Source organism: Talpa europaea, assembly GCF_964194135.1.
Source record: "Talpa europaea genome assembly, chromosome: 2".
In the NCBI taxonomy this organism is placed as follows: domain Eukaryota; kingdom Metazoa; phylum Chordata; class Mammalia; order Eulipotyphla; family Talpidae; genus Talpa; species Talpa europaea.
Genome location: NC_140068.1, coordinates 78,639,665 through 78,664,719, shown reverse-complemented (window position 1 = coordinate 78,664,719; position 25,055 = coordinate 78,639,665). Strand labels below are relative to the sequence as shown.

The 25,055-nt window shown below is 34.4% G+C and overlaps 1 protein-coding gene across 1 annotated transcript in view; it reads left to right on the top strand.

The window, feature by feature from the left end:
• Positions 1-25,055, top strand: part of HCRTR2 (hypocretin receptor 2) — a gene marked incomplete at both ends in the record, with an annotated part of 84,742 nt that overhangs the window by 49,355 nt on the left and 10,332 nt on the right. The window contains 3 exons of the mRNA XM_084228822.1: positions 5,065-5,243; positions 12,525-12,768; positions 20,103-20,218. Coding sequence (XP_084084948.1) covers positions 5,065-5,243; positions 12,525-12,768; positions 20,103-20,218 — 539 coding nt within the window. The remainder of the gene's footprint in view (positions 1-5,064; positions 5,244-12,524; positions 12,769-20,102; positions 20,219-25,055) is intronic.

Genomic DNA, 25,055 nt, shown 5'->3' with positions numbered 1-25,055 from the left:
TCAGCCGCTGAGGTTTTTCTCTGCTTTTTTAAAAGAATCTTACAGGTAATATACTATAATGAAGACAGCAGTGTGTTCTCAGTTTATGAATAAAAAGTTTCATGAATATTTATTTATTACAAAGTATGATCTAGGTAGTGTTTGTATTGGGGAAAAAACTGTAGAATCCTGGAAGAGTTTGTGAAAGTAAGAGGTCACTCAGAATATCTTTGTACCAGTAGTTAAATAAGAAAATATACATACAAATATCCATAATAATCCATAATAATTTTAGAATGCAATTATTGACCAGGAGTGGTATAATGTAGATAGGGTTTGGAGAATGAATGAAATCATGTTAAATTAAACTAACTACGATTTTTTTTTTTAGAGGCATGCTTATTTATTTATTTATTTATTTTGTTTGTTTGTTTGTTTTGTTTATACATGCACTGGGTACAGTCAGAAGCGCGGGAGGGTGAGAGAATTCACCAGAGCCAGAGCGGGGAGCAGAGCAGGCAGAAGGACCAAAGTACACTGCTGAGGGGAGCAGCAGGCGGCAGGAGATGTCTGCGCGCCATGTGGGACCCTCCTCCTGTGCCCGGGGAGGAGCTGGGGATCGAACCGGCGCTGCAGAGGCTGTGGGCAGCTTCGTAACCCAGCGCTCAACCGCTGCGCCACCGGGGAGGCCCTAAACTACGATTTTATGAAACTAACATTTTGCTTGTCTGATTGGTGTTGGATGTTTTTGTATGGGTTTATCTGGTAGAAAAGGTAGTTGAAATTGGAATATGGCATTTACAGTGAGAGAGAGCAAACATCCTGCAGCTTTGAGAATTTTATGGACATCATTCAAGTTACGGGGTAAGGGAAGTTCAACTAGAACTCAGTGATAGATTAGTCATACAAGGATGTTGTATTTAATCCAGAATAAAAAGAGAGCTCTTGTTGAAATGAAAGTTAATGTAAATGGAGTGAATAGTATCAATGAGTGATATAGAGAAAACTCAAGATAGTCAGGATATAGGTTATTACAATACTCTAGCTAATTTGTACCATAATCTGACATCAGGTATTTTAGTAGGAATAGGAAGAAAGTAATAGTGATAGGAGAAACTTGGGATATTTCAAAGTTTACTGGGAAGAATTAGAAGGATATTTTACATTTCAAAGAAATATAAAGTCTATGATGAGAATACAGAAAAAAGGGTAAGTTTAAATTTGTATAAATTTGATGAACTATCAGGAGAAGATAGTATCCACCTTATACATTTAATACTTTGATGGTTGAATGAATGAATGGACAAATGGGTGTTTGGTCAACACAAATTTACAAACTATGCACCTAAAGATGTTTGTGTAGTTCTAGATACCTCATTTATGGATACCTACTAATCATCTTGAAAATTACCACAATAAAGAGACCTGGGGTTTGAGAGGCAAAAGGTCTGGTGTTGTATATGAAAGGTATGATGATATTTAGCCCAGAAAAGGAAAGTCCTGGGGAATAGGTATATCTCTCTTTAATATTAGAATATACATAATGTGAACACCATATTTAAGATATTTTACGATGGCACAGAGGCATTATATAAATACAAAGTCCAAATTAAAATTCCTCCAGTTGTCCTTATAATATTCTTTATAGATGTCTCTTTTTTTTTTTTTCTTTTGGCTCTTTTCTCCAGCCAATCACCAGAAGATAGGAGAGAGACAAGAAAGTATTATTCTGCAGTTTCTGAGGGACTCAGGACCTGGTGACACCTTGATTTTGGACTTCGAGCCTCCAGAACTCTGGGACATTATATTAATGTTGCTGTGAAACACCAATGTAGGGTACTCAGGAAAACAGCATAGGCACATTGTAAAGATATATAGCTATAGATATATGGTTTATTCCTTAGGTTCCTTCCAGTGAAAATCAAGTTCTAATGAGCAGAAGTGAAAGGGAAGTGGATATCAACTCATATGCACAGGAACTTGCTAGTAGTTAAAGCTACTGCAAAAGGAATTTAAGAACGTTAATAGTAATCTCTTACTATTTTTTAAAGATTTATTTATTCATGCATACAAGAACAGGGGTACAGGCCAAATGTGTGCGTGGGAGGATTCATCAGAGACAGAGTGAGGAACAGAACAGGCTGACCGACTGAAATACACTGCTGAGGGGAGCAGCAAGCAAGACAGGAGAGGTCTACTGCACCATGTGGGTATCTTGCCGGCTGGCTGGGATCGAACCCACACTGTAGAGGCTGTGGACAGCTTCATTAAGAATATTCAAACTGGATGGATTTGGGATGATGTAGAGGCGATTTATGCATCATATTAGTGAGTTAAGAATAAGTGATCTTCAACTCCACAATCCTATGAACCTATATTAAAGCCCTGTGATAAAGGTCGTCAACTTTCTTCTCATCTTTATTTCAATCAGGGAGTAATAGACTGGCATAGCATGATATGGTAAAGAAGATTAAATTTAAACTCTGATAATTACTACCTAATTATCCTTAGGCAGGATCCTTAATCTCTATATCCACCTATTAAACAAGGATAGTAATAGTAATTACTTTACAGTTATTATGATTAAATTAATAATTTAAATTTCTTAGAACAGAACGTGACTCATATTATGTAGTATAGAAATGCTGGTTGAAATATACTTTCTTCTTATTTTTTTTAAACTTTTTTTTTAAGATATATTTATTTATACAAGCACTGGGTACAGTCAGAAGCTCGGGAGGGTGAGAGAATTCACCAGTGCCAGAGCAGGGAGTAGAACAGGCAGACTGACGAAGTACACTGCTGAGGGTAATAGTAGGCGTGGCAGGAGAGGTCTGTTGTGCCATGTGGGACCCTCGCTGGAGGCCGGGGATTGAACCGGCGCTGCAGAGGCTGTGGGCAGTTTCACAGCCCAGTGCTCAACCGCTGCGCCACTGGGGAGGCCCACTTCTTATTTTTAGACATAATACATTAACACTGTCTTCCCACACTGCCATTCCCCACCTCCAAACTATGGAGAATTGAGTCAAAGTAAAGTGGGCTTAATTTTTAACCAGGTTTTCTTTTCTAAATCCAAAGTTGGGCCATTTGCTGGCCAAGCATCTGCAGTCTGCAGTGTGATACTTTTACCAATTTCCTCATAACAAGCTATGGTGATATGTTAGTAAACTGCCAAGATGGGTGGTGTGTGTGTGTGTGTGTGTGTGTGTGTGTGTGTGTCTGTTTTATGTGTTTTTGAGAAATAAATCATTCGAGAGTATCAACTTTAAATAATAAAGAATACAGTTTACCCTAGTAAAACTGAGATTTAGGGGAGGGTGCTACTTTGCTGGAGTTAGAGAATATGTGAAATTTTCAAAATTACACAGAAAATTCAGGTATTTTATTATATTAGCATCTGTTGGTGACTAAAAGGTAATTTCAGCTTTAGAAGCTAGTAAAAGCATTTACCAGCATACTTTTAATAAAAAGCACATAATTGTCAAAAAAAATTCATTCAGTGACTTAAACTTAACAAAATGTGCTTTATTTCTTCACTATCTAAGGTTACTAATCGCTCCATCATTTGGGTGCATGGGTGGCAGCTCTGACAAGTTAATGATACCCCAAGCAAATTCACAGTTCCTTTCAGTGGAGCAAACCTTCAATTGATGTGGGTAGCAGTACTTATACACCTATGCAATTCTGAAGCCAGAGACTGTGTAACTTTGGATACACCAGACAGAGGGAGGACAGAGAATCAAGGAGGATCTTCATGTTCTTTCTGTAAAGAGCAACCAAGTGTGATAGCACAGCCTTTAAACACAGGGATACACTGAAAGATAATGAGGAAGGTCGCCTGTGAAAGTATTGTAGAGTAAGCTTGATTTGAGGTGATGTTTAGAGGGCCATTAAGAGTTATAGGAAGAGAGAATGAGTTACTATAATATGTGTACTTTATTTATAACCCCTTCATTTTCACCAAAGTCGACAGGCATTGTGGTGAAAAGACCAGCTCTTCACTCAGTGTCAATCCGGGTTGTAACTACTTCTGTGCTTTATGAGGCATTTGTCCTTATCCAAGTTCCATAAATTCCCTGTGTTTCAATTACCTCTTATATAAAACATCCTTAATGATGCCTTCCCTTCAGACTATCACAGAGATTAAACAACCTTAAGTATATGAACCAACTCACTCAGGATTTAGCCATAGTAGGGACCAAATGAGTAATTGTTGGGTTTTGTTTTCTAAGCCTCTTCTCAATTAAACGTTTCAAGTGCAGAGTTTGGGAGGAGGTAAATGTAAACATCTTGGACAAGGCAACCAGCACACATTTATCAAAAGTAGCTAACTCTTAATTCATCTCAATTCAGTAAATACTTCTTACTTGCTTCTGATATCACTAGATATATTTTTCCATGTTGAGCATTGAGGGAATACAAAGGTGAATCAAAGATTGTTCTTTAACTTCTAGAAATAACAATTCAAATCCAAGATGAAATAAATACAACCTTAAGCTCTATTAAGAAATGTTTCACAAGGCAAATGAACTGATTTTAAGCATGTATTCTGCCTTTCTACAGAATGACTAATTCAGTGAAAACACAGCATGGGCCTTAGGTTATTTTTCTTTCTTAGTATTTATTTGTGGATTTTTACAGTATTATTAATGCGCTTGACAGTGTTTCTTCTTTGGTACCTATTTTGTTTATTCAGTTACTATCTTAGCATGTTATATAACAAAGTATCACAGACTGGGTGGCTTGTAAACAACAGAAATTTATTTTTCATAGCTTTGGAACCTTAGAAGTCCAAGGTCAAGGTGCTGGCAGATTTGATGCTTTGTGTGGGCCCAATTCCTGGTCATAGGTGGCAATCTTTTTGCAGTGTTCTTATTTGGTAGGAAGGACAAGTGATTTGTTTGCGGTCAGTTTCAGAAGTGTACTAATCACATTCATGTGGTTACCCCCTCATGACCTAATAATATCCCAAAGGTCGACTCACTAATAACATAATTTGAGTGTCAGCATTTCAACATATGAATTTTGAGGAAACACAAACATTCAGTCAATATCAGTAACTTTCCCATTTTCTTTCCAAATTAGTTTGTGTGGCAGTGTGGAAGAACCACCATATGAGGACAGTGACCAACTACTTCATAGTCAACCTTTCTCTGGCTGATGTGCTTGTAACCATCACCTGCCTTCCAGCCACGTTAGTTGTGGACATCACTGAGACCTGGTTCTTTGGACAGTCCCTCTGTAAAGTGATTCCTTATCTACAGGTAATTGTTTTTCATGATTTTTTGGGTACAAACATAGAAGCTACTGAAAAAGTATTTTTTTTTTTTTAAAGATTTATTTATTTATTTATACAAGCACTGGGTACAGTCAGAAGTGCGGGAGGGTAAGAGAATTCACCAGAGCCAGAGCAGGGAGCAGAGCAGGCAGAAGGACCGAAGCACACTGCTGAGGGGAGCAGCGGGCGGCAGGAGAGGTCTAGCGCGCCATGTGGGACCCTCCTCTGGTGGCCGGGGAGCAGCCGGGGATCGAACCGGCACTGCAAAGGCTGCGGGCAGCTTCGCAACCCAGCGCTCAACCGCTGCACCACTGGGGAGGCCCTGAAAAAGTATTTTTAATTACTCACATGGCCATATTAACTGTCTAAGGAAGAAACATTCTTGCCTAAGAAATTTTCAAACTGAAGGAAAATAATACTTGAGACTTTCTAGGTAAACAAATTCTGGATAAAAATAAAACAATAGAATCCTCTACAAACATTTTACTTATTTGATTGCTAATTTTATAATTATAAAATAAAAATCTGAACAATTACTGTTTCCCCTATCCAAATAACCAAAAGCTATCTATTTTTATAAGATGGATCATTTCATATTGAAAAATTAAGAACTATTTGATCGAAGCAGCAGAGTGAACAGATTTTAGTATAGGTTCTGAATTAAACTACCCCAGATTTTGAATCTCTATTCTGCCTTCACTGATTGTATGCTGTCTAGTTGAGCACATAAGCTCTTGTAGATTTAGTTATTTACAAAGGATAATATTTTTAGTTAAAACTATCCTTTCTACTTCTTATGTTAGTGTACTTGGATAATTTATATAAATCACTTGGCATAGTGGAAGGTGATAATTTTATAAACACATATTTTCAATAACTGTCAGTTATTATCTTTAGAAGATGTCTTATTAGTAGTAGTGAAAAGATTTCTATAATGGTTGTCCTACAAGAAGTTAAGAACAACTACTTTCAGAAAGTAATTTCTTTATTGATATTATGATAGTTCTAAAATCTTTGAAATAAATTCCTAGGAAATTAATGGGTACAACTACAGCTCTCAAAGAGACAGATTCCATTAGCAATTGGATAATGAATGAAATGGTGATCCCCGTCTACTTTTCCTCCCATAACTATCCCCTAACCACGACTCATTATTTCATCCAACCTTCCAGATGGTGATCATAATATCTGGAAGAAATAAAAATGTGTCACCAGTAATCAAAAGTTGGGGTAGGTAGAACAACTGGACAATTAAATTAATTAATTTCAACACTGACATTATACCCTTCACAAAAATGAAAAATGAATCACAATCCTAAAAATGTAGAACTATAAAACACTTGGAAGATAACATAGAAGAAAACCTACAAGATCTTAGGTATGTTTATGGTCTTTTAGTACCATACTAAAGGTGTGATACTTTTTAAATATTTCATTGATGAGCTGACTTCATTAAAATTTAAAACTGCTCTGTGAAAGATGTCAGAGAATAAGAAAACATCATAGACTGAGAGAAATATTTGTAAAAGCCACATATAATAATGGGCTGTTTTCCAGTATACTGTAAGAACTCATAAAAATTAAAATAAGGGAAAATATACATTTAAAAATGGGTAAAAGACCTTAACAGACACCGCACGAGTACTGATATATAGGTGGCAAATAAGCATATGAAAAGATGTTCCGTATAATGTGTCATCAGAGAAATGCAAAGGAAAACAATGATATAATGCTAGACACCCTGTAGAATGCTCGTATTTTGGACCACAAATACCAACTGCTGGCTAGAATAGGTAGCAACAGTGACAGGAACTCTTACTTATTGATGGAAGGACTGCAAACTGGTATAGTGACTTTGGACAAGAGTTTGGATGTTGCTTACAAAACTAAACATAGTCCTACCATGCGATCCAGCAATCACACTCATTTATCAAAGGGAGTTGAAACTTAATGACCACTCAAAAATTTTTATGAATGTTTATTTATAGCAGCTTTATATATAAGCAACTGTGGTACATCCAGGCAATGATATTGTATTCACTCCATGAGTTATCAAGCAATAAAAAGAGGTGGAGGAAACTTCAGTGCATATTACTTAGTAAAAGGAACAATCAAGATGAAAGGTATATGCCATATGGTCCCAATAAATGACATTATGGAAAAGGCAAAACTTTGTAGATTTTAAGAAGGTCAGTTCTTGCCAGTGGTTGGAAGTGTTGAACAGATTATGGAGGGTTTTTAAGGTAGTATAAGATGAAATGATGGCAGCTACATGTCGTCATACATTTCATAGAATGTACACCACCAAAAGTAAACCAATATGTAAACTATGGATATTGAGTCATTATGATGTGTCAATGTAAGCTAATCAATTGTACCAACAGTACCACTTGATGGGGGATGTTGTCAATGTAGAAGTCTATGCAAGTGCAGGGGCAGAAGGATATAGGAAAATTCTTTGTAACTTCACCTTGATTTTGCTGTAATCTTAACATACTCAAAAAAAAAAAAACAAAGTCTTAATAAAAACAAAAATTGGCAGAGGCACAAATAGCCCATTACTAGAAATTATGTTGATTAGTCTTTTGGACCTGAAATGTTACACTTTTGGACCTGAAATGTTACAAAGAGATCTTCAGCTTAATATTTCTCCAATGGTCTGTTACAAAGAGAAGTGATAAATTTTAAGGTCACATATCAGTGATGTAATAGTAAGTGGAAACTACTGTAGAAGTTAAAAGCTTCACAGCAAACATTAAATTTAACTATAAAGTTAACTTGTTCTTCAGCTGAAAGTCATGAATGGGTTATAAAAATAAACTAACAATTCTTTAGAGAGAAATCGTATATGGAGCAACAGACAAAATATCCACATAGAAAAAAAAAGCAATGAGAAATCGTTCTTATGGTATTTGCATGGAGACACTGGGGAAATTATAAATAGTACAGAAATCTAATATTTCGCCATCTCTCTGGTACATCCTGCAAACTCTCTATTTCTCTTGGTTCATTCCAACAACTATCCAGAGGAAAATTCAGGGGTTCCTCTTCAGTTGCCCAGAATATTTTATTAGCCAAAAGAGACTATTTCATAGTCTCTCTACAAACCAGAAGATTCCCTGGTGGAGAGTGGGTAACAAGGGGTGGGTATTTTATTCCCTGATAGGTGCAGTACTGGTGATACCTTCTGTAGACTGGTATTCTAGTTTCTCCCATGTGCACTTGAGAATAAACTGGAAGAGTGTGCAACCAGTGAGTGAAGTTCATGGCATGGGTATCTTTTAAAGTTATCAACAGTATATTTTTACACAGTAAATGTGAAACAAATCCTATAGTTGAAGGAACACCTTCATCTCATGAGAGATATTGTCTGCTTCTCCATAAATGGTATCCAATCTAGTTAACTCAATTGATCTTTTTCCATAGACCAAGGAAAAAACTACTGAGTAACCTCAAGATTTGAGTCAGATGAATAAGAATAAATCCACTTATTAGTCAGTCAGCATTGCTTCTTGATGGATATTTATAAATGTACAAAAATATTGGTGCACTGGTAAAATGAGTATTTGCACATTATCTCAATATTTGTTGTCCATTTTTCATAGAATTTTCCCAAATGGAGGAACAGTGCCAAAGGGCAATAAGCCAATCATTTAAATTTGAGTAATTTTTCTCCTAGTTTTGATTATCTGAAACTGCAGGCTTTTGTCCCTGATATGATACTTATGTCTTGCTGAATATTTAAAAACATATTACAAAATGTCCAGCCAAACTTCAAATTTATTTGGTTACATTTAATATCCTTTGGCCATTTATTAATTATCTATGATTTATATGTTTTCTTCTAAATATGATAAAACACAACCTTTAGATTTATGAGTGATATGCTATGATACTTCAGCAAATGCCCAAAAATCTTAAAAATCTCACAAATGTTATAAAGCTTAGCTGTATCATTACAATGGTCCTTTTGTGTCTTTATAATTCTATGAAACCAAGACCATTAACATTTAATGGACTTTTTGCTGAATAATTATCATGAATTCTTGGAAAAGATCATTTCCCCTTTAATACTTAGAGGAGCAGTTAACTACTTTTTCAGAGTTACTTTAAAAAAAAAAAAAACTGTAGAAGAAAATCTGTAGAGGAAATGCCAGGAAAAGAACAATAACACCCAACTGAGGTATGAATGATGAATGCTGGATGCTGAGCTCCCTTACTCTCTGAGTCACACTTTCCCACCTTCCAGTCTATTAGTCCCTGTCATCTAAATTTCCTCCTTGGCAAAATTTATATTTGTCATGGATCTCTTAGTTCCATGGCTACATGCTAACATAAAATAGACTCCTTTGTTACCAACCAGTGTCTCCAACATTACCCTGACCACAGGATGCCTGTATTATAAGCTAAAGTATAAACCCAGGAGTATACTCCTAGAATTGAAAAGCAGCAACAAAACTCTCATTTGTAATCACTTATGATAAAAGACAATTGTTTATTTCCACAAAAAAATGCTAATTGTATATTACTGCATATTTCATACCAGAAAATATAGTAGCTACACAGTGAATATTAAATCACTGGGTGCTGAGGGTATATTCAATGTATTCTACTGATAGGTTAACCATGCCCACATGTTCTCTCCTATCAGTCCATACAGAAAAGTCAATACACCTCAGCCCACAGTTGGCATTGGATGTCAGTCTCTCCAATGAACTACTCTGAATTGATTATGACTAATAGTTGAGTGGGATACTAGAACTCACTCCATTTTTCACCATGCTACTTCTATCTCATTCATCTATACTGATCAGAATTCATATGCAATACATCACTAAGTCTTAGTGAACTTTTTTAAAGTTCTAATTGTTATACTGGGCAAATATGACCCTGATCAGCAATTATGAAAGGTCAGCTGTGCAGATCTAGACTGCCACATTTTTACTGCCAGGTTAACAATATTGAGGGCTTGATATATTTTCCAGAAATGAATGGAAGTTGAAAGTAGAAGGGAATTTGTTTGAGGAGACATGAATGTACTCTAAGAAAATGCCAATGAATTCCCAGGAATCATTGACCAACCTATGTGTACTCTGGTAGAGTTAAAAATAACACTTAAAAATGGGCCTCCCTGGGGCACAAGGGGATAAGTCACAGCACTGTGAAGCTATTCCCAGCCACTGCAGCATGAGTTTGATACTGGGTCAGGGAGCTACCTACATGGTACAGACCTCTCCTGTCTTGCCCACTGCTCCCCTCAGCAGTGTATTTCAGTCAATCTGCCTGTTCTCTTCCCCAATCTGTCTCTGGAGAATCCTTTCACTCCCCGTACCTCTGGCCTGTACCCAGTTCTTATATGCGTGAATAAATAAAATTTTTAAAAAAACACTTAAAATGAAATTAGCCTCCAAAAATTCACTTTAGGGCTTATAATTTGTATGATTATTTTCCACTGAAAAGCAGTGTGTTCCAATTAAAAGCTAAAACTCGAACCTTGGTAAAGAAAGGAGAAAATTAATAGTATAATCATTTTCACTATCATAATCATAATAAGTAACTATAAACACAAAGTAATTGTGTGTCAGTACTGGACTAAGGATTCTACATCTCACTGACTCTCCCTAAAATTCTGTTGTTTGTGCTATTATCCATATTTTACAGATGAGGAAATGTAAGCTTAGGAAGGTTAGGCAACTTACCTAAGATCACGCATTTAGCAAGTGAGATGGGGTTCATGCCTAGGTTACATGGTTGTGGAATTGATTTCAAGTACATCCTATGCTTTTTCCAGAGAGAATCAAAAGAAATAGAGTTAGCACTCATGTTGTCCTGTCAATTTCATTTCTTTACAGAAAACACAAACACACTTTAAGACTAGAGTTGTGTGTGTGTGTGTGTGTATAAGGTCTGGGGCCTGTGGGGAAGAGAGTGCAAAAAAACAGCATATCCTTACTCAGACCAGAACACTTTCTCCTGCGCTGGGCTGACTCAGATCCCTTTCACTCCCTTGCATGTCCAATGCTTCAACAAGGAAGGTTCTGATATAAGAGGTATACATACCTGCCCTTCCACATCCCCATGTTGTGAGATCAGTACAACTAGGACAGGAAAAGAAGAAGGAAAGATGACTGGATCACATTTGTTACCTTAGATTAAGACTTACAACTCTTCATTAATTAAAAAATGTATTTACTAAACACCAAACATTCAGAGAGGTCCTAGGGACAGAGTTGTGAGAAAAAAAAGTAACATTTCCTCCTGGCATAGAGCTTTGTTCCAACAGAGATCATAGATGACAAGTAACAAATGCAGTGCAATGATTTGTATTATGTGATAAGTGCTTAGAGTAAAATAAAAATAAATCAATAATAATAATAATAATATTGATAAACCACAAAAGAAAATGAGGCTTCTTTTTAAAGGGTAATTTTTAGAGTGACATCAACTGCATGGCTCACCCTGAGCAGATGAACACATTAGCTGTAAGCACATAAACTGATCATGTGCGTGTAAACATGTTTAATTTGTTCCTGTAAGATGTCCTTAAATTTGCAAGTTAAAAAACATTTGTGGTATTGCTAATTATATAGAAATATGGACTAGGTGAACCTATTTGATCGTTAGAGGCAAATTGCAAACTGTGGTTAGGATATCCACATAGAGAAGTCTCTTTTAGCTGTCCCATGTTTTTCTGGGGGGTACTGCATGTTGGAAATGAACCAAGTAACCTTTGTTATTTGAAAATATATGAACCAATCTACAAGTAACCTTTGTTATTTGAAAATATAAAATGAGATACCAGTAATTCGAAAGTACTAATTAAATGCAATTTCAGCCAAATTCCTATGTGATAGTTTAAGAAAAATACATGTTATTTACTTTTTATTAGTAAAGAGTTTGCTAGTTTAGACTAAACATGTGTGCTGTATTTTTTTCCACTTGAAAAATATGATTTCCCTTATTAGTTAAAAAGTTTCAAGATAAGATAATGATAGTAATTATTCAAAGAATGCCATATTATTAATTAAAATATTTGGTCTAAAAATGGTTGCTTTGTTTTCATAGAAAACCTGTATATTTATTCCTAATATATTTTTAATATTTTGGGTAGAGATTTTTTGTTAATAGAGAGCTTTTGCATGAAATATTTTTTGGCAACTTTGTGTGTGGTTATGGGTGTGACTACTTTTCTGATGTGGTAAAATATTAAGAGTCTTCCATGTAACACTTGGAGCTTCTCTTGGTGCTATGTTCTTTTTCTTTCTAGACTGTGTCAGTGTCCGTGTCTGTCCTCACGCTAAGCTGTATCGCCTTGGATCGATGGTATGCAATCTGTCACCCTTTGATGTTTAAGAGCACGGCCAAACGAGCAAGGAACAGCATTATCATCATCTGGATTGTCTCTTGCATTATAATGATCCCACAGGCCATCGTCATGGAGTGTAGCACTATGCTCCCCGGCTTAGCCAATAAAACCACTCTCTTTACAGTGTGTGACGAGCGCTGGGGTGGTAAGTACATTATGGCCCACACACTGACATTTATATTACAGCTGCAAACTGAATATTTGATTTGTATGGCCATTGTAAATCTGGTCTTGTATATTTTATTGGCATTTGTTAATGTATTTTTGCAAAAGCATGAAAAGTTGAAACCCAAAACAATTTTAGTAAACAAACTCCACCCTTATGTGGGCAGGATAACAACACTCTTCTTCCACCCTTTACCAATGCTATGCACTATTGTCTAGTCTTCGGAGAGGAAATGAAAGGGAGAATTTATTCCACAACTCGGGTTTGGTTATGTTAGTTTTTCTTAAAATGTCTAAAATAAAAAGGACTCAATTTAACAAACCCAAATGCATATTGTGGAATGACTAACACTTTGTAAGATGGTACAGCACATATTGTCTCAAAGATCAAGTTTCCTAATGAGCTTCAAATACAACTCTGTATTTCATTTTAAAACCATGTCCTGCATAGGGACACGCAATTTGAATGCATGGAGCTATGTTGTTCTCTGTGGTAAATAATCTAAATTTGCTTTCTGTATCCGTAACATGAAAATAATAAATTTTATCACTGACATAATTATTATCTGATTAAAAATGTATTACTTATGAAACTTTTTTAGCTTCCCTTCTGATAAATTTAGTGTTAAATTTATACAAGCAGAAATTTGGAGTCTTACGCTCCTTTGCTTCAAAACTCTCAGCAAGCTTTTGTGATTTGTCTGTAACAGTGGAAGTACTTCTATCAATTCCTACTGGTGGCACAAATCTGGAAACAGCAGAGAAAGACAGGAAATAAAACACATCATTCACTAGCTACAAAATTATCAAGTGAAACTTGAGGAAAACAATCTTTCTTCTGGATAAGTATATAAAATTGCTCATATTTAGGGAATAAACTTTAACAAAGCATTTGTTTATTAGCAAGTGTACATTTATACTTATTATAAAGATGTATCAAAAAAAGCACCTGAAGATTACATATGGATCTGATACTTTAAGAATATAAATCTTTGAAGTTACCTTTATTTCTGCCTTGGTACATTTTTTAGAAGACTAAAAAGAGGAAAAGGCGGAAAGAAAAATTAAGAATATGTTATCACAGTGAAATATAAAATTTCAAAGACACTGGGATTATTTCATATATGATCCAAAGATCTATATAAAACTAAATTTTCACACTTCTCTTAATTCATTATATCAGATATTAAATACATTTCTAAAATTGATATTTACCTTTCCTTTCTAACTTTGCAACTCAACTTCAGTTTTCCCCCAATCTCCCCATTAAAAGTACAGACAGAGATAAAATGAATGAAAAGTTCCAAATGGTAGGAATATTTCTTAAGCATCTTAAGTCCCATATATTTAATGTTCAAGCAGCATCTTGAGTACTGAGGATAAGCCAGGAATTGTGCCAATCTGGAGAGAAATAGACTCTGCCTTAAGGAACATATTCTATCTAGTGAAGATGAAAGGCAAAAGAATGTTTATAGCATGATTCGTATTTTAATTTACTTGTGTACAAAATACTAGGAACACAAATGAAAGGCAAACTCTGTCCTGGTCATTTGAGTAAAAGTTTACATTTCAACAAAGCATTAGAAATGAACAGGAATTTTCCAGACAGGGAAGAGGAAAATTGGCACCTTAGCAGCAAGAAAACCCACACAATGGGCACCATTCCTGAAGAAAAAAGGAAGAGGGTTCAAGCTTACAGTTTTTGGAATGAAGGAGTATGTAGTCTAATATCTTGTTTGGAAAGAAGGTAGGTGAGAGACAGATTGTGACATGTCTCTTATGAAATTCCTATACAGTGAATTCTTTTGGAAAGCAGCCTAAGGATCTCATGGTAAGAATACTTTAGTTAATTCATGATGAAATTGAGCCATAATTTAACTTATTTGCTGAAGATTATGAAGCAAGTAAGTACATTAAAATTTAAGATACCATTTCAAAAGTTGGGATCCTTTAAGATTATGGAGATGATAATTAGATAACATATCCATCTATTATTTAATGTGTGTCAGTAGTGTTTTCTGTGAAGTATTTTGGAGTCAGTTTTATTTTTATGCTGCCCTACATAATCAAGAAGTGGTAACCCCCGTGTTGCAGAACTACAAATCTCATCAGTTAGTACAATTAAGTAAATAGCCATATCATTTTCTAATTATCTTTGAGCAATAAATATAAATATATTAAATTTATTTCAGTCTAGTCATTATCCAGCTCTTGCATGGAAATATTCTTTTAAAAATGCAATTATTTTAGGATACCTAAAAATCTAAACTCAGCCTTCAAAAGTCATTTGAAAGCATTTTTATATTTTTCCATCATTACTTAATTATAAAGGCTAAAAATAAATGATGCTGAATTGAGTTGATTATCCACAAAATCGAACAATAAAATTATTGAAGTAGCTTTTCAAATATTAAATTAAATTACAAATCAGTTTAATATTTTCAAAAATATGAAATAATTCAAGGTGGGCTTTTTATTCACTAGATTTTTAGTTTAGTATAGTGATTTTTACATAACATGAGCTTTGTTATGCAAGCATTTTTTAAGTCTATATTCAACTTTCAACATTAAAACTTGAACTTATGTGACAGTCAGAACCTAAAGACACCACAAGATATTATATATATATGTATTTTTAAAGATTGTATTTATTTATTTTTGCATAGAAGAACTGGCATCTAGGCCAGAGGTGCAGGGAATGAAAGGATTCACCAGAGACAGAGTGGGGAGCAGAACAGACAGATTTTACTGAAATACACTGCTGAGGGGAGCAACAGGAGAGATAGGAGGGGTCTGCTGTGCCATATGTGGATTAGCTCTCTGGCCAGGGATTGAACTCAAGCCACAGAGATGTTAATGCTGAGACTTAACTCCCAGGCCACCAGGCAGGCCCAAGAAATTATATTTTAAAGTGCCAGCCCCCTAAAATTTATCTTTAATGGCCGAATAACTGTTAGTCTGATTTTTTAAAATTTGTTGTGAAATATCTTCTGTGGAGATTAATTCATGAACTGTGTTTCTTATCTTTATCATAAGTTAAATTAATAACGTAATTATGAAAGAATTATAAAAGTAGAGAGTGATATCATAATTACCCTGTAACCAATATAACAGTGGGAAAGTGGTAAACAATGTGGTTACTTTATCCATATCTATCAAGGCCTTTTGAGAAAACCTTGCAAATGCTGTCTAATTTGTGGTGCAAAATGACTCCGTCTTACTAAAAATATTATCATATGGATAAAACACTTCTATAATGCATTACATTCATCACTTCTTAAATGATGCCTAAACACACACGCATACACATGTCATAACTTCTGGCAGATATACTTGACACAAATGAAATGTGCTAACAATTACATTAATGATCTTTAAATTATGTCTTTATACATTTTCTTTGTTTGCTTCAGTTACATCAGTTCACACTTCTAAAATTTTTTAATTATTCCAGAAATACATCCATACTTTCTTAAATGCTTGATTTATAAATACATAGTTTCTCACACAGATCCTAATAGAAGGAAATCTTTTTGCACTCACAGGTATAATTGTCTCACTTATCCAATGTTTAATGAGCATGTAATGTTTATCAAACATTATTCTGCATGCTGCAAGTTTATAATCTCCTCTTGGGTCTTATTGACAACTTGTTCTTGAATTCATAACCCCTTCTTGTATCTTATTTACAAATTATTCTTTTATGGTCTGAAAAAATAAAATGGAGCCTTTTTGACATCTGTTCTAATATGAGATTTTTAGAGTATTTAAATATCTGTCTATCTTTTAGTGGAAACATTTATTTAAAATGTTTGTTAGGGGAGTTTCCCTGGTGGAGCAAGGGGTTAAGTCTCAGCACTATGAAGCTATTGGCAGCCACTGCAGGATGAGTTCGATCCCCAGCCAGGGAGCTAATCCATATGGAGCAGCAGACCTCTCCTATCTCACCCACTGTCCCCTTCAGCTTTGTACTTCAGACAATCTGCCTGTTCTGCTCTCCACTCTATCTCTTGCAAATCCTTTCACACCACCCTGCACCTCTGGCCTGCACTCCAGCTCTTGTATTCATAAATAAAATAAATCTTTAAAAAATAATGTTTGTTAGAAAGAAGATAACAAAACATACTGAAGATTCTGGTACATGATAATACATCCATAAATTTTGAAAAGACATCTCCAAATAGAATATTTGACAAATTGCATTTAAATTACATGTCAATTGAATTCTTGATAGGTATAACATGGAGAAAATATTTGTAGTTTTTCAATAATTAGATTAACATAATGGAACTCAACCCTTCTGAGAAAAATTTGTTTTGTCTAATAGATAACATTTTTTCATCAGACTAAAATCCACCTTTGTTCTACACTTTTTGATTTGATAAATATGCAATAACTTATTCAAATTTTTCCTGTTCATTATCTGACACACATTTTAGTGCTTATCAATCTTTAAAATGTTCTTTTCTGATTTAGGTAATGCTTAAATGGAACACATTCCAAGTAGTTATATTCTAGGTTATATATAAATCTCTTAAAATATTTAAGACCTTAATGACTTCTAGGTTTTCTACAAGCATAAAATATATATATAATTATCAATTATAAATATATATATAATTATCAACTGTAATCTCTTTATTACAATAATCTATCCTAGCCTGCAAGTATAATTTTGCTTGGTCAGCTTTTCTTTGTGTGGATGTTGGTTATAAATATGCATTCACCAGGCAATTACATAGTTTTCTAACTGATCACACAGTTAGATTTCTTTCCCCTGTATTTAAAACTCCAAACTGATGCAGACAACAGTGCTTCCCAGATATGTAAGATTCAAAGGTATATTTTTATGTGGGAAGCTCGTGTGACACCTTCTTCAAAACAAATAAAAGTTCAAAGTCACTCAGGTGCCTTGGAAGTGCTGAGGTCACCTTAGAGTTACTTTGAAATTGGCCCACCAAATGCTGCTCAGTCTGTAGGACTTCAAAGGGAAAGGCTCTTTGTTATTCCTCCAGTCAGACTGCTTGGATTCTGGTGCTTTTTATGTAACTGGCCTGTTTTACAGGATAAACTTGAAAGGAAGTTAGAAACTGATGAGCTAGGTATGTGCCATCTGAGCCACAGAGAAGCTAAAAATGGCACCTCAAATTGGTCTCTCAAACCTCCTAGCACCATATGCACCCTGCTGTCCCTGCTGAAGATTATAGTGAAGAAAAACATCGAACTAGGAAAGAAGATAAGTGTTTTAGAAGGAAGAATACATACAAAGAGAAAGAATTATGTAAAATATATATAAAAAATTTTGTTAAAAAACCTACTAAAATAAAAGAATAAGAAGACTTAAATTCAACCAACTCTAAGACACCAGGATATGGAATTATGATTGTGGAGGACATTCAACTCATAAATATTGGTTAAAATATGTTTAGTTAGAATTAAATGAATGATTGTTTCATAAATGTATTCAATATTATGGTCATCGTCATAATTATTATTGGCTAGTCCTGACTGTAAGTTGACTTCACTGCAAATCTGATCATGTAAATGAGTTTTCATACTTCTATATGTCCTTTCTGTAGTAATGAAAATAATAAAACACATGGAGGTAATAGCATTATCTCTCAATAATAGTATGGAATCAGCCCTATTATTATAATCAAATTCAATATAAGGTATCTATTTTTTTTATTTTTTTAAAGATTTATTTTTGTTTATGCATACAAGAACTGCATAAGAGGTGTGGGGTGCGGGGGTGGGGGGCAGTGGTGGTGAGAGGATTCACCAGAGACAGAGCAGGGAGCAGAATAGGCAGACTGACTGAAATACACTGCTGAGGGGAGCAGCGGGCGAGTCAGGAGAGGTCTGCTGCACCATGTGGGTTAGCTCCCTCGTCAGGGATCAAACTCATGCAGCAGTGGCTTGGGGATAGCTTAATAGCTCTGACTCTAACCCCTGCGCCACCAAGGAAGCTTGCTATCTGATTTTCAGATGTGAAAAAAAATTTTCATTTCATTATCATTCAGTTGGAATTGTATCAAATTATTGCATTTAATATCCATGGAATTCATGAAGAATTTTGTTATATACTTCCTGTCACACATTTAAAGTAAAAATAGCTGCATCAACGTGATTTATTCAGATATACCAATATAAGAAAAATATACTTCAAAGCATTTTAAAACTCAGTAATATGTTTTAGAAATGTAAAATAATTCATATAAGACAAGGTGCCATTTAGTAATTGTCTCTTTAATAAGCATCTACTTTGTGGTATGTATCATCTGTGTACAGAGTCCATGATAAATAAGAAATTCCTATATTCCTGTGCATGCTTATGCCTACTGAGAGATAAAAAAGGAAAATATTCATATTGTTTGAAAATTAACTTTTAAAAACCTTAAAACTAATTTTTATTAAAAGTGCATGCATATGTACATATATACAAAACATTAAGAGAAAAATTGCATATATTCTAGAAATTTACATATAAGAATCATTATCAAATATGTGTTGAACTTATTTTTCCAAAAAAATTTTTACCTTTGTATTTGAAGGTATAACATGGTAACTTCCCCTTTTCATAGGAAACATTCTAATGAGAAGGAATCAGCTGACTATGTTTTCTTTTCATTTTAACAATAGTTGACTCATGTTCCTTCTTGTAAATTCAAGTATGAGACAATCTTTTTTTTAAAGATTTATTTATTTACAAGAACTGGGGTACAGATCAGAGGCATGGGAGGGTGAGAGAATTCACCAGAGACAGACCAGGGAGCAGAACAGACAGACTGACTGAAATACACTGCTGAGGGAAGCAGTGGGTGAGGCAGGAGAGGTCTGCCTGGCCATGTGGGTTTCTCCCTGGCTGGTCGGGAATCGAACCTGCTTCACAAAGGCTGCGGACAGCTGCACAGCATGGCACTCAACCCTCTGCGCCACTGGGGGAGGCCCATAAGACAATCTAAATTAAATTTTCATTAATTAACTAGATGTAATCAAGACACTAAAAGGTTTTTTGATATATCATCATTACTTTGGATAGGCTTTGGTACTACAAATTAATAAATGACCTGTTATTCTCTGAGTACATTAAGTGAAATTAAAACTTCACTGTTAGTGTGTATGTGTATGTGTATGTATAAGTGAGTGAATGTAAGTAGCTAAATATCATGAAGTACTTTCCCTTTTATATGTCCATATCATTGAAATCATATAGAAGATAAATGTGCACATAGAAGGAAAAGCATTGACAGATGTATCTTTAAGACAAATCTATGAATGGTAAGATTTTTATTATTTTGGCTTTCATTCCAGGTGAAATTTACCCGAAGATGTATCACATCTGTTTCTTTCTGGTCACATACATGGCACCCCTGTGTCTTATGGTGTTAGCCTATCTGCAAATATTTCGCAAACTCTGGTGCCGACAGGTATGTAATTTCATAGAATTTCCTTGTGTTTTCTGTAGGATATGCTTAAAAACAAAATTTAAGAATGAATTGAACTAACATAATATATTTAGCAAGGAATTCTATGCATCTGTTGCCTACTTTTTACTAAAATGAAATAATTCTTCTAAGATGATGATTAAGTAGTGATTTAAATAGTATCATTTAAGGGAATATATTTTATGAACTGCCTTAATGACTGTAAATGTTAAACCTCTGTGACAAATTAACTTAAGTTTTGTCCATGACTAATATTATAAATTTTACTTTCTATGAGAAATAACAAAAATTCTTTTAAAGGTTCCTTTAAGTCTAGAAACTTATATTTTTGGTGAGATTTATGTAATAAGCTTTTAACATATGTGTTAAATCTCCAATTTCAAAGATTTTATTATTTTAAATACTAGAAGAATCAGGAAAAGTTGATTTTAGAAACCATTTATAATGCTAATTTGGGAGTACTGTAATTTGTTAGATAATTTTGCTTTGTTAGTGACTGTTTATATTCATTAACTCAGTTATTCATTCATCAAATATTTATCATATAATTCCTGCATGCATGTTGGGCAAGAGCAGAAAGCTCCAGTTTACCCACTGATGAATTAATCTAGAGGAGGGACAGAGTCATGTGCAAAAGTTAAAATTGCCTTAATAAATATAAGCACAGAGGATCAAAGGAAGGCACAGTGGAAGGAGATGTAATTCAGAGCAGGTAATATTTAAGCTGAAACTTGATAAAATGAAATAAATCATAGCAAATGCATGTAATATGTTATTAAGATACAAAAGTTCTTGTACTTGTAAACTGTATCTTAAAATGCCTCAGTTCTTAGAGTTACATCTCTCTCTAATGTATTGTAAAGTTTTAAACTTATCATATTTGTAGAAATCCATGCCCTAAGACTGTATTTTCAGGCATATTTTATCCAACTGATAGTATTTACTAGGGTCACTTTAATTTATCAAAAAAATCCCAGGCTTTAGTTAGGTTTTGAAGATGAATCTTAATTTGGGTCTTACTGAACCATTGTAATTCAAAGCACTTTCCAAGATCATCTTGTAAAGCTTGCATGTGAGCAGCAGTTGAATTTTTTAAGCCTATAGGCTTCATAATTTGAATTTTTTCTCTCTTCCCATATTTTCTGTAAAGAAGGCATTTCTTTTATGACCTTATAGATGTGACTACTAGCAGCTCTTACTACCTTTCTGTTCCTCGGTCTTTTTTTTCTTTTATTGAGGCAATATATGTTGACATCATTGTATTTTAAGAGTGTAGGACTATCCCCTTTCAAGTACTGTTACCATAGTGCATCCACCACCCAAGCACCTATGGCCCAATATTTTCCACTAAAATAACAAATGTATATTACTGTAAAATGGGAGTGGTGATTTTCCGGATTTTGGTGACAGGTTTTTCAACATTCTCCACTTGGTCATGGAGCCAATGCCACATATTTTAGGATATTTGTTACTATTGTATTTTACTTAGTGGTAACTGGTATCCTACCAGTAGTTTCTGCTAGGTTACTTATCATTCTAAAAGTTACAATCCCAAAGTATGTGGCTTACAACAACAGTTTATCTCACTCACATTCTATGTCAGTGGTGAGGATGGGCTCCGGCAGTACTCCACTCGTCCTCTCATTCCAGAACTCAATCTAAAGGAGTAGTACTTCCTGAGATAGTCAATTCTGGGGCCGAGGGGAAGGCCATAAAGCCTGGAAGGAAAATATAATGTTTGTTAAAATGTCTGCTTGAACCAACTTATGTTACTTCTCCTTATTTTTCATTGGAGAGAAGTCATGTGGTTAAGCTAGACCATGAAGAAGTAAAATATTCTTCTTTCCAAAAAGTCACTAAAGGTCAAAAAGCAAGTTGGGGTGTGAATAATCAAATGATATAGGATAAAGAAGTCAGAAACATAGACTCAAAGTCTAGACTGTGTGAATTTAAATCTAGAATCCACAACTTAAAAGACATGAATTTTGTCAGCTACTTAAAGTTCTGTGTCTCTCTTTCAACTTCTTTCAAGTGGGATCATATAGTATTTCCCTCACCAAGGTGTTGTACTCTTTAGGTTACTTAATTCAAGTACCTAGAATATGGAAAGTGCCATTAAGTAATATACCTTAATAGAATATGCTGTTATTTGGCCTTTGAACTCATTCTGTTTATAATTATAAATTAATAAGCATGTGTTGAATTGGCATATGTAACTACTCTCCTAAATATATTTTTCCTTAGCACTTTTAAAAAACTTTATACTTTTTTTTCTGTCCTCTCTACTAAATGAAGATTAGCCTCCACTTTCTGCTTCTCCAGTTAGTACTTAGTTTGCACATTTTATTTGCTCAATTAGTAATTTGTAAGAAGGAAGTGAATCAAAAAATAGGAGGAAGTGTAGATAGAAGAAGACATAGAGGGATCCATTGTCCAATTACTCAGAAAAAAATTCACGTGAAAATTGGAATTTGAAGAAATTCTTGAACATGAGAAAGCTTTTAATGAGCATGTAGGAATATAGCTATTTTAGAGTGAGTTTGATATTTCGACTAGAAATGTTTAATGTTAAGAACATTTCATAGTTCCACATTTTTCCTGGTACTGACCGGTAAGAAAAATACTATATGTATTGCATGTTTATATTCAGTTATTCATTGATCTACACATTGACATAACTTTTCAACTTCTAAATCTTGTTCATCTTTGTATCCAAAATATTTAACATATTACCTTATGAAAAGAAAATATTAGAAAAATGTTTAATGTACATTTTGATAACTACGAAATCCCAATTTACTTCTCCATTATTTTAGCTTATAGTCTCCATTTCTCAAACTTTAAAATAAGTTCAAAATTATAATACAGGTATAGAAACAACCACATGGTGGTTTTATTTGTCATGAATTGTTCTGTTTAGTATAAGCCATATCATTTAGAATATTTTCAGTAAAATTCCTGGGCTGTGAAACTGAAAACATTTTCAAAACAGATTGGAATGGAAAAAGGCAAATTCAGCTGAGTTCACTTTAGCAGCCACAATAAAGTAAATTAACCCCAAATGGGTGATTATGTAAAATTCTGCTTGAGCAACTCTCAATTTCCAACTGTTAATGTCTATAAACAGTGTTCTAAGGCATTATATGTGCCATAGGCTACGTCAAGTGAACCATCAAATAAAGGGTCTGTCCAATTTGCTTAAAATTACAAAGATGCATGGAATCTGTTATGTGGAATTCGTAAGTGTAAGATTATTAGTGAACAATGTGTATGTCCTTGTCTGACTTTCTCGAGAACTTTAAGCCTTATTAAAATAATTATCTGATGATTTTCTATAATCAGATTTAAATTTCTCCTTTAACAGTGTGACTCGTAGAACTCACTGACTTCAGAAATTCTACAGATTCTTCTCTAAAACTCTTCTTTTTTAAAGAATCATTTAATCTTAGTTTATATGTACATCTCAGCATTCTTTCAGGTCAAGCCTTAGCATAATTCAGCAATTCCATCTTAACCATCATGTGACCTAAATATTTCATTCCATAAATATTTATTAACACCTACTGTGTGCCTAGTACTATGTGAGGAACTGGGCATAAACTGTAATAGATATTTGAGTTTGGAAGTAAATTTCAACTTCCCAAAGACTATAACTTTGACTTTTCCTGTCCTAACTTTTATCACAGTGTCTTCTACTGTCCTTTATTCTTCATATTTACTTATTAGGTGATAAAAAGTCAATCTACTATGAGGAAATAAATGGCAAATTGAAATTGCAAAGGCAGTAGTGTAAATTCAGAAATAGAAATAAAGAGGACCATTAAAAGTAATCATGTAGGGCCTCCCCGGTGGCGCAGCGGTTGAGCGCTGGGTTGCGAAGCAGCCCGCGGCCTCTGCAGCGCCAGTTCGATCCCCAGCTGCTCCCCGGCCACCGGAGGAGGGTCCCACATGGCGCGCAGACCTCTCCTGCCGCCCGCTGCTCCCCTCAGCAGTGTACTTCTGTCCTTCTGCCTGCTCTGCTCCCTGCTCTGGCTCTGGTGAATTCTCTCACCCTCCCGCGCTTCTGACTGTACCCAGTGCATGTATAAACAAAACAAACAAACAAATAAATAAATAAAACATGCCTCTATTAAAAAAAAATTAAAAAAAAAAGTAATCATGTAGGTAGATATAATAGAGAACATTTTTGTAATTCTTTTCTTCTCTTACTTGACTTGAAAAAACAGCATAAAGCTATACTATATAACTGAAATTTTCTTATATTGTATAAAGATGTAGTTTAAATTAAGGAGAAGAGAATGAAGCTATATAGGAACAAAGACTGTGTATCTTACTGAAATTAAGTTGGCATCAATCCTAACAGGTTATTTAAGTTGTTAATTACAATACTTAGAGAAATCACACAAAAATAATTTTTTAAAAATATAGTGAAAGAAATCACAGAGAATTATAATAGTATACTAGAAATATTATTGAACTCAAAATAAAGGGGAAATGGAGGCATGAAAGAACAAAATAAACATAATACATATAGAAAATGAACAACAAAGTGGGAAATAAGATTTATATCTTCTCAAAATTAAATTAAATATAAATGAATGATTGGTAGAATCGATGAAACAAAAATGATCCAACTCTGTGTTTTCTGGAAAAAATACATCCCATATCCAAAGACACAACTAGGTTAAATGTAAAATAACAGAAAAAGATACACCAAGGAAATAGTAAGCAAAAGAAAGCTGAGAAACCATGCTAACATTAGACAAAAAAGATTTTAACAAAAAGTGCTATACAGACTGAGGGTTATATCATAATAAGT